At 43.2% G+C, this 14,690-nt stretch overlaps 1 protein-coding gene across 7 annotated transcripts in view; it reads right to left on the reverse strand.

Annotated features, from left to right (window-relative positions):
• PALM2AKAP2 (PALM2 and AKAP2 fusion) overlaps positions 1-14,690 on the reverse strand; it is a 331,425-nt gene that overhangs the window by 68,661 nt on the left and 248,074 nt on the right. The window contains exon 1 of one of the 7 annotated variants that reach the window (XM_041761310.1): positions 6,633-6,921. The exons of the other annotated variants lie outside the window; for them this stretch is intronic. Coding sequence (XP_041617244.1) covers positions 6,633-6,668 — 36 coding nt within the window. The 5' untranslated portion in view covers positions 6,669-6,921. Of the gene's footprint in view, positions 1-6,632; positions 6,922-14,690 lie in introns of those variants that run through there. 7 annotated transcript variants of the gene reach the window in all.

The following is a 14,690-nucleotide window of genomic DNA, read 5'->3' on the forward strand; positions in this document are numbered from 1 at the left end:
AGGTTGTTTGAGGAAGGGAACCTATTACCCGGTGCTTAGCACCTTTCTTGATAAAATGCTCAAGTGTGTTGTGTGCGTGTGAACTGAATGATTCTCTCCTTACCATCCCCCCCTTCCCCTCCCCAGTACCCTCTAGGTATCTGCTTTCAGAGCTAAATTAGATGCCCCACATGCTACAGTCCCAGAAAAAAAGGGAGAGAGAGAGAGAGAGAGAGAGAGAGAGAGAGAAGGGAGGGGAGCCACAAAAGGTATTTACAACTGGTTTTGTTCCTACTCTCAAGAAATGGAATTCAATTAAAAACTCTCTCCATCACAGAAGTGCAAAATTACTATGATTATTACCTGCCAAGTCGGAGCAGTTTCAGGGCAAATCGGATTTACACGGGGAGCTGTAAGTTACAGTTCCTATTGTACCATTTTTCAGGTTTCAGATTTTGTTTTCTCGGGACTCCTGAACGGATTCATGCAAAGCAAATGAGATTTCATAATAGCCTCCGCCACAATTCCATCCCGCCGGGGGCAAACCTATTCATTAAATGGCAGTGAGGTAATGCTGCCCATCTGCTAGGAAAAGGCAGGGATGTCTGGGCCACTGAAGCAAGAAGCGCTTCACGTTCATCTTGGGGAAATGGATGAGCTGAGAGCTTGTACTTGCTCGTGTTTCCTTTCATGAGAGAGTTGCTCAGGACACTCAGAGAAACATCTCATTCATAGATGCCTGGAAACATGAGCCATTTTTTTCACTAGTGACCATAATTTCACTAGGTCAGGGGAAGTCATTTTCCCATATCCTGAATACCAGATGTCTGGAGAAGGAAGAAACCCCAGAACGAAGCATATGGCAAAGAAAAAGCAGGAGGCTGAGGGGATCCCAAGGCTATAGGCTCTGGACCTAATGATGTCCATGACCATATAGATGGATCGAGCAGGGAGAAACTATGCCATTTTATTTTTAAAACACTTCTCTCTTCTGATGCATTCTAGCTTCTTTAGACTTAGCTAGGACATCTCAACAATCAATCTCATCTCAACAATCAATCAGTAAGATCCTTCCTCACCATAAGGACAAAATTTGTATTATTAGTTTTGGGTCGTGGTGGTTAAGTAAGGGTGATTTTTAAATACTATCCCTGTCTTGCAATAGGAAGGTAATCCTTCCTTCTCTTTCTTCCTTCCTTCCTTCCTTCCTTCCTTCCTTCCTTCCTTCCTTCCTTCCTTCCTTCCTTCCTTTCCTTTCTTCTTTTTTCTTTTTTTTCCTTCCTTTTAGAAAGCTCTAATTCTTGGGGGCACCTGGGGAGAGCTCAGTGGTTCAGCATCTGCCTTTGGCTCAGGTCGTGATCCCAGGGTCCCTGCAGGGAGCCTGCTTCTCCCTCTGCCTATATCTCTTGCCACTCTGTGTGTCCCTCATGAATAAATAAAATCTTTAAAAAAGAAAAAAGAAAAAAAAGAAAGAAAGAAAGCTCTAAATTCCTAAGTGTCAAAGTTGGGGAATTGAAAGCAATAACTCAACTGAAAAACCTAACTATACAAATATCCATCCTGTATCTTGAACTGGGATGGGGAGGTGTTGTCATATTTTCCATAGTGTATTTATATAAGTATTTACAATATATTTGTCTGAGGTCTGGAAAACTCGGAGGTATGTGGCAGGTAGGGAGAACTGCTGGAAACAGCTGGTAAAGGTAGAAAGGTAAGGTGCTTAGGTCATACCACTATTCTTTCTTAAGGTCTGGTTAGGAAGCTGACCTCAGCTTCCAATCTGAATCGTAGACTTCATTTTATTCTGACATTTTGCAAAGAGCCTGGCTTGTGTCCCAGGGAACTTGAGCTCTGGACACTCGCTCACCTTGAGCAAGTCACTTACCTGTCAGTTTTAAAAAGACAGTGTCCAGCACACAATAGATAGTCAATTAATTTTCTTTCTTTTTTTCTTTTAAAGACTCGTTTTATTTGAAAAAGAGAGCATGTGCTCACAGCAAGGGGCTGGGCAGAGGCAGAGGGAGAGAGAGAGAATCTCAAAGCAGACTCTCTGCTGAGCGTGGAGCCAGACTCAAAGCTCCATCCCAGGACCCTGAGATCATGACCTGACCCGAAATCAAGAACCAGACACTTAACCGACTGAGCCACTCAGGCACCCCATTCATTTTCGTTTTAAAACAGCTACATTGACATATAATTCACATACCAGAAAATGCACTCTTTTAAAGTGTATAATTCAGTGGTTTTTAGAATATTCATAAACTTATTGCAACCATAGCCACTACTCATTTTTTTGAAGGATGAATGAATTGGCATTTTAAAGGTAACCTGGCTTTAAAAGCGAGGCTGTATTCTGAATACTTTTTTGTGTGAATTAATTCACATAATCCCCCTTATAAATGTATGAAATGAGTATGATTATTACCCCATTTTACAGAAAAATCCATTGAGGTTTGGATCCCGGCCGTCCAGATACAGAGCCAGCATTCTCAATCAGTTTGAAAATTCTGTGATTCTATGGAGTCTGACATCGTGAAGCTCCTTATTTATTACGTCATTAATGCTATGAATAAACACTAAAATATCGGCAGACTTCCTTTTTGTGTTGATGACAAATTTGCTGTCTTGGACCAAAATGTCTCTTTCCCAGGAAGTAGTAGGAAGACTGCTTAGCTGTACATCCCTTGATGCAGGGATGCATCTGACTCATTTTTGGGTCCCCAGCACCTGACACAGAGTGGAATGAATGACTGGCTAGTCAGCCAGGAAAGAACATTGCCTGCTATGCATTATACATGAACCACCCGAAAGTCTCCATTTAGGCTAGCCAAAAGGAAGAGCCAGGTGCCTGTGGGGCGGTCAATAATGAGATCCCATCAGCCATCTCCAACAAGCACCAGGGGCCCTTGGACCTGAAACTGGCACTAACGCTGCAGTTTTGTTTTGAAAGCAGTTAAGAATGAATTGATCCCAATAAACCAAGAAGAAACACATCACCCTCCATCCACAGGAGAAGCAGCATGAAACCTCCCAGCCTGCTCCACTCTTACTGGAAATCAGATTCAAACATGTGCCTTCAGCTGTCACAGGCTCGCTGATTTGGGGGTTTGACTGAATAGTGTTGTACAGTTAAGTTGATGGCAGTGGGGGGGTTGGGAGGTGTGGAAGGTGAGGGGAATATTTAGAGATGTGCAGGTTCAATCCCACCTCCAGCCCCAGCCCCAACAGAGGACAAGTGGCCTTCCCAGGAGCTCAAGACTTAACAGCCACCACTTATTTATTACTATGGTGAAAGTTGTGATTCAACCCGGAGCAAAAAAGCAAAGCAGGGAGGGGGGTACTCGAAGAATTATAGTATTTTCATGCTAAAAAAAAAGGTTTCTTCTCCCTCTCCCACTTGCTTTGTACAGTTCCCCAAGAACAAAAAGGCTATTTTCATGCTTGACAGCAGGCCATATGTGATCTGTTTTCATAGCTCAGGGTCCATATGAAATCCTAGGGTAAAAAGGAAACTCATGGGGGAAGCCTGGAATGGCTGAAGGGAGGACTGGCTCCTTTCTGTTTCTAAGACATGCCACCAACCCAAACACAAGCAGCTCAAGTTAAAAGCAGGTCTCCTCTCCTGCACTCTCCCCCGTGGAACTCACAGCCAGCAGGATTGTGCAAAGCAGTGTCCTCTTGGTCTGCAGCGTTTAATAACCAAATAGGTATCCCCCCTGCTGTATTCAGGAGGATCCATTCAGACACTTACATGGTTTTCAGAGAGTTCTCCATGAAAAGAGGATTTTCTGAGAATTCCTGGCAGCCCTTTGACCCAGGGAAGAGGGAGCCACTCACTGCCTTTCACTGATGCTTGGCAAAAGAAGAAAAATTTCCAGCAGTTGGACTAATCAAGAGTCATTATTTCTGATCTCAGAATTGTTACTTTCTGATTTTTCTTTTCTTTTTCATCAAATTTCACCAATCCAGATCCCCACGTATATTATGATGGGGAAAGCATAATACTTTGCACGTTAAAATGGTAACATTTTATGCTGTGTCTATCTTGTCACAATTACAAAAACAAAAACAAAACCAGACAGTAAGCTTTTCAGAGGTTGAGATCCTGTCTTAGCCACGTTCTTGTCCCCAGGAACCAGCTCAGACAGGTGACTTCACAATGTCTGCCAAACTGACTCCTTATGCAGTGGAATGGTATGAAGTTAATCAGTTTGCAATGCACTCCCCCCACCAGGCCTATCTGATGCCCCAGGATCCAAACCATATTAGAGTTTTCCTCCCTGGCTTTTTCCTCATAGACAGGCAACAGAACACGTTTTCCTTATGTCCTGTCACCCTAACTTAGCACAGTCCCCTAGCCACTCAATCTCCAGTATTCTTTTCCAAAATGATTACATCTCACATCCAGTAAAAGGTTAGCATCTTGCAAGTCCCCACTCAAAAAAAAAAAAAAAAAAGTCAATCAATCCCGAACATTTTTACTGGTTTGGAAGGTCAGCCTACAGTAGATGTTTATAAAGACGATTTTCAAAAAATTCAACTGCCTACATTGCCTGAATTTCTCTATAGAGAACATGCGCTGTCTTGGTCTATCTGATGTACCTGTCCCTCAATTTCCCTGAAAGACCTATCCCTTCTGCCTCTATACCCTTGTGCCATATGGTTTAGGGACGCTGATGCCTGTGGCAGCTCCAGGGTTGAGCATGTGACCCATGCCCGGCCAATCAGAACACTACACTTCACCCCCTCCCCTTCCTCCAGGGCCACAGGGGGCAAGAAGACCAAGCAGAGCCAATGAGATTCCCTTCCAAGGCTTTAGTTGGAAATGTAAGGAATTGAGAAAATGGGATGAAAGCTTAGAGCTGTTGTCAATCAGTCATATTGATACCAAAGGAAAAGAGCCAACCAGGAATGGAGCCCACAGAGGAAAACACAGCTGAGTGGAGGGGAAAGGGACATTGGTGTTGACAACAGATTCTGCTGTGCCTGAAGCCTACTCCTGTACCTTTCAGTGATTTGAGCCACTAAATTCCCCTTCATAAGCTAGCCTGACTTCTGCAGTCCTTGTGTCTAGCAGGATTTCAATTTTCTTAAAACCCCAGAGCTCAATTTATATAAAAATATACACCTGAACTCTCCCCCAAATTAACGTTTTTTATTTTTAGTATATTACTTGTACTAATTACTGTACTTATTACAAATCTCTTCAGTTATTTTTTAATATATGCAATATATCATATATATATATGCCATTCTAACCCACTAGTATAATATGAAGAAACAACTAATCAGGTGGTGCAACTTTGCCATTTATGACTCTTTGAGAAAAGAATCGGCAAATCAGGCATTGCTTCTAACATCTCACTCAACCTACGGGTGGAAGGTGCCAGACGCTGTTATTTGTTACAAAATGGTTTGGCTTCACCTTCAAAAGTAAGAGTAAACTAGATACCCGAACATGCCAACAGAAATTCAAAACAAAATAGGTTTGTGGAATAAATGAATTGCTCTGTATCTTGACTGTGGAATCTGCAACTGCATGCATTGGTCCAAAGCCCTATGGGGTACGGCACAGCAGAAAGGGTGCTCCTGTGTGCCTATAAAACGTGAATAAATCTTCATGAATCTTTTAAATCTTAAAAATACATGTTTCAATCACCCAAAGCCGTCTGGGATCAGGAAAGCAGCAAAGATCCCACACGTGACTTGATACATCAGCACACGCAAATTTGAAAGAGTTCCGAAAATGAAGTCATCTCTCTCGAGTAACGATGTTTTTTAAAAGCCTTATTGGCCTTGGGCTGATCATCATGACCTTGAAGAAGTTCAAGTGTGCAGCTCCATGCTTCCTTTCTCTACTTCACTATCTCTGTATGGGTATAGGCAGGACGGCATACACATCCCTATACTCTTCAACTTGGCCTAGGGAAACACAGAAATACAAAAACTGCCCCCAAACCCTTGGGGTCCAGAAAACTGGGCCAGAGTGGGTCTGAAAGGGAGTTCACATAATAGTCTCACACGCTAAGAAAGATATTCTTTAGCTTTCCCCCCAGGCCTACCAACCTTGCCAACATCTTCAAGGTCAGTGGCAAACAACTTGACCAGATGTCAAAGCATAGCATGTATACCTTCCGTGTATTCCGCAGCTTGCGAGCTGTATGCCTGGTTTCCTAGCAATGCATCCAACACCATCACCAACTGGTTTAGAAATGATTGTAGCATTAAATCATCAGGTAAAAATCCCAGAGAGCATTTCTATTTAAGCTTTGCCTCCCTGAGAAGAAAAATGCTCTATACATTGAAGGCTCTGAGATATTAACAATAATTACTAGGGAAAGAGAAATAATTTACAACAAAATTGGAGCCTGAAGAATTAGCACCGTTACGGCCTTAGCCTTCTTTAGCTTTCCTAAAGAAAACCTGGCCACAGAAGCACAGCGTCCGCTATTTAGAACTTCCAGCGCCTGAAACATCAGGGATGTTGTGCTTTTTCTTTCTGGGTGACTCCAGCACCTTGAGTTCAACAGGGTAGCTTCCCCGAAGATTAATGGGAAATGTGCCTTCCTGAGTTTGAGGTCCCAAAGGTGCCAGCTCCCTGGGCAGCATGCAGCAGACCCCACAGTAACACTCGCTGACCCGGGGAGACCTACCGTGAAGAGCGAGAAGAGCATCCAGGCGGCAATCATGACCTGGCTGGCCCTCACTTACAACCTGATCTCGACAGCCAGCTGTTCCTAAAGCTGCAGCCGGGTTTCCCTTTCCTCTGGCCGAAGGAAACGCCGACACCAGGTCACAGCATTTCAGGTGAAGTGGGGACCGGGCTGGCAACCTGCGCGCACGTCCCTGGCGGCCGCTACCCCGGGAAGCGCACAGGCTGCAACGTGAACCGGCCCCACTTCTCCGACTCAAAGGTGCACCCTGGAGCCGCCTAGAGCCTTCAAGGGCAAATGAAACAGGAGTCGAGTGTATTTATTTTTACACGGCTACTAATGATCAGATTACATGTGATCAGATCAATTATGATTCAACAAATGCTAGCTGGTCGGTGGAACCCGATGGTAATGGGCTAATCAACCCCGAGCAGGCCCTGTGGAGTTCTTGTATTTATTTATTTATTTTTTAAGTCACGATGACTTATTTTATAATGCCAACACCAGAAAGTGACCTTGAAGACTTTCTTTTTTTTTTCCCCTCCTGTGAACCTGCTGGCTCTCCACAATAAGGAGAGTCACTGGACACTGTGTTTACAGTAAAGGCAAGTAACTCGATGGGTTTAAACAAAGGTGCCCTTACAAAGAGAGGAAGAAAACCTGTTTAGCAAAGAGGCGGGCGCAAAAGGGGACAAGCGTCTCGTGAAAGGGGATCCGAAATGAAGTCAAGGCACAGATGCTCCGGTTTATAAAACAGGAATACGGTTCTAGCCTCTTAAGACACAAAAGTCAAAATCCTACTTTTACGAGGAACCACCCACGTTAAGAAGGAATTTAAAAGACATTGTCCTGTTTTTTAAGAGCGGGGAAATTGTGCTCTTGGCTGGCTCCCTCCTTCTAAGGCTGAGGGGCAGCGAGTGACCTCTGCCCTTGGCCACTGGAGTCAACCAGAATTTCTCTCCGAGGCAGGACCTGCTATATCCATGCTGTATTCCTCATTAGAGGTCTTTTTCTCCATGGGCTGTTTTTTGTTTCACATACTTAATATTATCTCCAGACATCATTTTCATGGTCCTTTTAAAAGTTCTATCAGACCCAACCGATCTTGACTTCATGCCTGGTTTCAAGAAGTGAAAGAGAAAGAAGCAGTTCTTTGAAAAAAACATCCATGTGCCCCTCTGTAAGTAATCCAGTCTCCCCTTCTCCCCTGCTGCTACATCAGCCTCACCAGTGCCGTCCCTCCCCTCTGCTCACCAAGCTCTACCCATGACTGCCTTCCGGCCCCTCCAACACCAGTGCCATCCTGCCCCAGGGCCTTTGCACTGGCTGGTCCCTCTCTACCGAATGTTCTTTCTCTAGTTCAGCTCTTTCCCACAGAAGACTCCTCCGATGATGAAAATGTTCTCTCTTGGTAGCCACCAGCCATAGGTTGGCTATGGAGTACTTGAGATGTAACTACTGTGACCGAGGAACTAACTTTTAAATTTTGTTTAATTAATTTAAATAGCTACGTGTGGCCAGTGGCCACCACATTAGACGGTGTAGCCATTACCCTTTATTTGAGCAGCTTCTTTTCATCACTCAGCACAAATGCTGCCTTCACGGAGAAGCCAGCCCCTGGTCAGCACGTCTACGTAGCCTCCCCTTCTCAGTACCTGTAATGATTCTGCTTGTGTTTGCTTTGGCTGGTTTGCTTCTCTGCTCTAGAACTGGAAGGTCTTCAAGGATAGAAAACTCATCTCATCTTATTCACTGCTGCCTCCCAAGTACCCAGAACAGTGCCTGGCACAGAACTGACACTCTGTCAATATTTGTTGAGTCAATGAATGAATCTGTTCACCTGGCCGAGGTGCTTCCTTGATGGAATGGAAAAAGAGGGAAATCCCTGCATCTTGGCAAGTGAGTTGTGAACTTGCTTTAATCAGAATGTCGACCCATGGAACCATGTCCCACAGATCATCCCTAGCACCTAGTTCTGCATTCAAGTGGTAAGGGGGTGAAGGAGCCTCCAAACCAGGATCACAAGGTTGAAGATATAGAGGCTATGGCCTTGGGATCCTCCAGGAATTGACATGAAGTTCCTCTCACAGAGGGGAAGAGTCACCTCTGACCAAGTGGCTACAACCCTGAAGACCCACAAGATTAGTGTCAGCCCTAGTGAGAGAGAACTGTGTCAGAGACTGGGCACTGACCAAGACAGACTCCTGACCTCTTGGGTATTCACTTCCTCCCAGAAGGGACAGGTACATCAGCTGTATTACGATGATGCGTTAGCTCTGGGACCCTGTGAGGGGGGCCGTACCCATGCTATGAGAGTACAAAAGGAGACACTTGGCTCAGCTCAGGGAAGGCTTCCTGGAGGAAGGGCCAAGTAAGCTGGATCTTCAAGGGGAATAGAAGAGTTGAGACTGTCATGGTGGTGGGGGCTGGGTGTCGGGACTGACAAGGAGCTGGGGAATGTCTAGCAAGAATAAAGGAAGGGGCAGCCCCAGTGGCACAGGGGTTTGGTTTAGCGCAACCTGCAGCCTGAGGTGTGATCCTGGAGACCCGGGATTGAGTCTCACATCTGGCTTCCTGCATGGAGCCTGCTTCTCCCTCTGCCTGTGTCTCTGCCTCTCTCTCTGAATAAATAAATAAATAAATCTTAAAAAAAAAAAAAAAAGAATAATAGGAAGAATAGCAAAAGGAAAGACATGGGCAGGTAATGGCCAACTGTTTACAGACAACTCTAATTTCTTTGGCTTCAGTGGAGTGTAAAAAACGAGGCCTGGAGTGGCAAGAAGTAAGGCTAGAGAAATGGGTGGAGGGTGAAACCATAGCCCACAGAGACCCTAAGTACCAAAAATTTGGGGTGTTACTCAAGGCAGTGGGCAAGAGGCTTTGAAGAAGGGTGACATAACTATCTGCTTTTTAAGGATTTTCATGATCCTAGAGACATATTGATGGTGAAGAAATTGGAAAGGGCCTAACACTTGAGACAAATACACAACATAGGACATGGATGGAACATACCGCTTGATGGTGTCAACTGGGCCACAAGCGATATGGCTGCCAAAGACAGGCTGACACAGACACATCATTTGGACTGACTTTACAACCTAATGCACATGCACACACGCATCTGCACACACACATGCACACATGCAAGCACACACACCTGTGGAGTCATGAGCCCAATGCCCACAGTACAGCAGCAATGACCAGCCACAGCAAGAAATGCCATCTCGGAAGGTCAGGAAAGACTGCCAAGTCATTCTCTGTAGCTTTTCAAGGAACTGTCTCTTTGTCTAGTCAAACGTGCTTGCTTTAGATTTAAATCCAGCACCTACTTTGTGCTAGGTACTCTCGCAAACATCGTCTCCTTCAATAATCACAACAAACACCTCTCTTAACAACATTAAAGATCCTTTATATTGTCCACTCAGCGGCACGTAGGTTGCTTTCCTATGTCAATTATTTTATATCTTCATTAGTGTACAAGGTAAATAGCACGCAAATAGTTTTTAAAAATCAAGTGATCGTTTAAGGGTTAAACTGTCAAATAGTTGTCCCACTCCTTTCTGTTCCTTAGGTTTAAACCACTTGCAAATCTTTTTAGATATTTCTTATGATATTCACCAAAATTTTCTAGTTAAGATGCTTATGTGGGGTTACTCTGTCAGTTTTAGACATTACCCATTGATTTCCCCTATGCTTGTTCTCCCGGTGCTTGTTATTTACTTCACAAATTTTGGTTAATTGCTCTTCACTGTTTACATTACTAGGATCACGTAAATTTTGTATACTGATGACGTAAGAAGTACGTTACATTTTCTTGCCTAATGCTTTTTCTCTGGAGTTAGTAATTACCTCATTTTCCCTAATTCTTGGTGTTTTATGTACAAATCATTAACTCTTCCCACAAATTCAGAAGGTCTGCAGAACCTCCCAATGGATTTTCTGAAGAGCTGAGTTCACCAGAAAGTCGATCAGCTCCATTGCGTTCCTTTGCCCTGTTCCTGTCTTGCCTAAGTGATCACTACACTCCAGTTGGCACTCCCTGAATTGGGATCCTTGGCTTTCTTCATGCCTTCTGCCTTTGTTATTTACTCCCTCATTTTGCGGGAGCATATCCTTCGGTACCTTTCTCTCTCCTTTTCCCAGATTCTCTTTAATTTTACTCTATTAAAGTTTCATAGGCATATAATTTAAATTGTCTAATAGTTCCATGGATTTTACACAACACAATGATCCCCTCACCTCACTTCCCTCCATTTCTTTCCTGGTTTATTCTTATTTCAGTGGGCCACCTCCTCCATTTGCTTCTTAAAAACCTGTGTGTCTGAAAATATCATTAGTCCACCCTTACATTTGACTAAGAGTTTGGCTGGATGTAAAGTTTTAGCTTTAACATCATTTTCCTCCAGAATAACCAAGGCATGGCCCCATGGCATTCTGGCTGTCAGGGTTAACTGTGGACAAGTCAAAAACCATTCTGATTCCTGATCTTTGCATGTGATCTTTTTTTCTCCTTGAAAGCTTATAGGATCTTCTCTTTGCCACAAATAAAAATTTTAATACAACTTTGGAAGATGGAAAGCAGATGCATGAGTAGAAAAAAAATGGCAACACTTTGCAGACCTGAAAAAACAGGACCTTAAGCTGTCACTGGGGAAGGCTGAGAGCCAAACGACTCATTTAAAAGACAATAAAAGATGCAGGAATATTTTGATATTCTGAAAACAGGCCAATCCTCCATATTTTAGCCATGGATTCCCCTTCAGCATGGAGACAAAAATTGTTCCTATTCTCTCCTCTCCTGTTATCCTGGTACTTGTAGATTTGTGCCTTTTAAAAGGCTTCTTTAGGGGATCCCTGGGTGGTGCAGTGGTTTAGCGCCTGCCTTTGGCCCAGGGCACGATCCTGGAGACCCGGGATCGAATCCCACGTCGGGCTACCGGTGCATGGAGCCTGCTTCTCCCTCTGCCTGTGTCTCTGCCTCTCTCTCTCTCTCTCTCTCTCTCTCTCTCTGTGTGTGACTATCATAAATAAATTAAAAAATTAAAAATAAATAAATAAATAAAAAATAAAAAAAAATAAAAGGCTTCTTTAGGGGGCACCTGGGTGGCTCAGCAGTTGAGCCTCTGCCTTTGGCTCAGGTCATGATCCCAGAGTCCTGGGATTGAGTCCTGTATTGGGTTCCCCACAGGAAGTCTGCTTCTCCCTCTGCCTGTGTCTCTACCTCTCTCTGTGTTTCTCATGAACAAATAAATAAAATCTTTAAAATAAATAAATAAGTAAAATTAAAAAGTTCCTTTAAGTGAAATAAGCCAGGGACAAAAGGACAAATACTGTAAGATTCCACCTATACACGGTACCTGGGATAATCAAATCCATAGAGACAGAAAGTAGAAGGGGCATTGTCAGGGGCCAGAGGGGGGAGGAAGGAGGAGTTGGTATATACTGGGTACAGAGTTTCAGTTTGGGAAGATGAAAAAGCTCTGGAGAAGGTGGTGGTGATGGTCATATAACAAGGGGAAGGTACTCAACATTACCAAACTATATATTTTAAAATGGTCAAAATGGTAAATCTTACATTACTTACATTTGACCACAGTGAAACAAAAACAAACCTCCTTTATATCACTTTAATGAGGTCGTGTTTGGTAGGGAGCAAAAGCAGGTGTGTGTCTTCAAACCCCTACCTTTATGTGAAAGTCTTTCACAGATAAGATTTTTTTTTCTTTTATTCTACTGGCCAGATCAGTAGTTCTAAACTTTCAGGGAGATAGGAGTTTTGTGAAGGGCTGTAGACACAAAACTGCATGTTGTTTCCATTTACTATACTTTTTTTCCATCACATACTTTGTATGTGATTTCAAGGGTGATTCTTATTATACCAGGTTTCACCCTTAAGAGCCTGACCTTCCCATGGTAAGATGCTACCCTCAGCTATATTAACATTAATATTATTATAAAATTAAGTGCCAGAGAAGTGATATTCTGAACTAAACACAGTTTCCTTTCTTGACTACACAGATTAAGAAGGTGTAGGTTAGTGGTGAAGGGGGGCTTTTAATTATCAAAAGAAATACAAAGAGGAACTACAACCTACTGAAGAAGACAGGGTGGGTTGAGGGGTTAGGGAGTGAGCGTGAAGACAGTCCTTGGGATCTCTCTTATTTGAAAGGCTATCACAGGAAAGAGAAACTACAGATTCTGTGAAACTCCCAACAACAAAGCTCAAGCAGGGAAATCAGTATAAAAGATTCCAGTTCAGGAGAAGGGAGAACTTTCTGTCACTTGGGCGCATCTAGGCGACAAGGAGGCCCTTGTTGTTGGCACAAAGACCACTTGGGGAAAGGGTGCTGGGGCCTGGATGAGCTGACCTCTTTTTTTACAAGCCATTTCAGTCCTGGGATTGTCTATGAAAAGGTTTGTGTCCACAAAACATTAGCCCAAACAGTAAACAAAATGCTGGTCCTTGCCAAGCCCAAGAATAAATATGCTGTGCTCTATTTTAAGACCAAAATCCGCCAAGAAAAACAGGCTCTCAAAAAAAGAAATACATGATTATAGGCAACATGCAAACCACGATTCTCGTCCCACCCCTGCTTTCCAGAATTTCTCTTTTTAACAGTGTGAATTCCAAAATGCAAGCAACAATAATTCTCAATGAAATGCTCTGGTGCAAGTCATTTTTTTTATCTCCCCGAGAAAACGATCTTCGGGTTCATGGCTTTGCATCAAGAGGAAAACCTTCAACTTGAACTACCTGGATTGATTCTCCAAAATACACTTTTTCTAGAAGGCTTTAGAAAACCAAGCAAATAGAGTATCAGAAGAATCACCTTCTCACATTTATTAAACTCTGTATATTCCTCCTGTAAGAGTCCCAGAGCAATAACTGCGCGTAACCAGGTTGAAGCAGTCCCTCTTTCTAGTTATTGCGTTCAATTTGCATAGACATTTTTCATGCAGTCTCTGGAAAGATAAAGTATTATCACCCAAACCACAGATTCTTGAATTCCTGTTCATTGGTTTGCTAAGAAGCTCAAAATACTTTAAATATTTGGCTTATGCAGTTCATTCTAAATTACCAGTGGGCACTGCTTTTATAGACAGGGGGATTAAAAAAAAAAATCACTGGGTCTGACAACACTCTAGGGACGGGCTCCCGGCATGTAATAACCACTGTGTGTGCCATGCAGACTTTCTACACTGTCAGCCTATCTGGCATCACTCCTCTATGGTTTTGATTATCTAAAATTACCAACCCTATGGGCAATTTCTTTTGAATCTTCTAATAGCATAAAACACAGAGCTGAAAATTGGTGGAACGTATGGGGTTTTTTTCTCCCCTGTTTTCTTTCTCTTAGAAAAACAGAAGACACTGGAGACCTTTATCTATCAATGTCCATGACTACCACTGGTTTCTCTTCTAGGACGGAGCCTTCCAATCACAGGCGTGCTAACAGTGGTGACGGGTTACACGTTTATATCCCCAAGGGCTACCCAGCACAGTGCCTGGCACGTAGTATCTGTCAAATGCATGTTTGTAAAAGGTGTGGCAGAGAGAAAATAAAGATACTTTTTGAGATAGGGAACCCTACACTTGAAGGTCAACACTCCCTCTTACTAAGCAACAAATACAGAGAGAGATACACAGCAGTTGCTGTGCTCTGATGACCGTGCTGCTCTGTTCATTGGCTGAATTACAGTGATTTTTTTCCCCACATCTTTTCCATACTATTCCTTCTAGAAAAGCCCAGGGAGACTAAAGATTCGCCTAACAGCTCAGCTTGAAGATGAAAATGAGCTACATGTCCTCACTCCTCACTATACACCAGAAAGGTATACTTGCTTCCTTTCAGATGAAATGTTGACCATAGCCAGGAGATTCAGAGGCACTTCATCAAGTTCTACAAATGGGGAATAACATTCCTTGGCAGGCTAATAGAGAACAACCACTGAGGGCAACAAAGTAGTGATTTTAAAAGAAAATATCTTTATTCAGCCAAGGTTGAACTATTCAGGGCAATATTTCAAATCAACTACACAAGTTTCCTAAAATTGGTT

This window comes from Vulpes lagopus, chromosome 7, assembly GCF_018345385.1.
Source record: "Vulpes lagopus strain Blue_001 chromosome 7, ASM1834538v1, whole genome shotgun sequence".
Taxonomy (NCBI): domain Eukaryota; kingdom Metazoa; phylum Chordata; class Mammalia; order Carnivora; family Canidae; genus Vulpes; species Vulpes lagopus.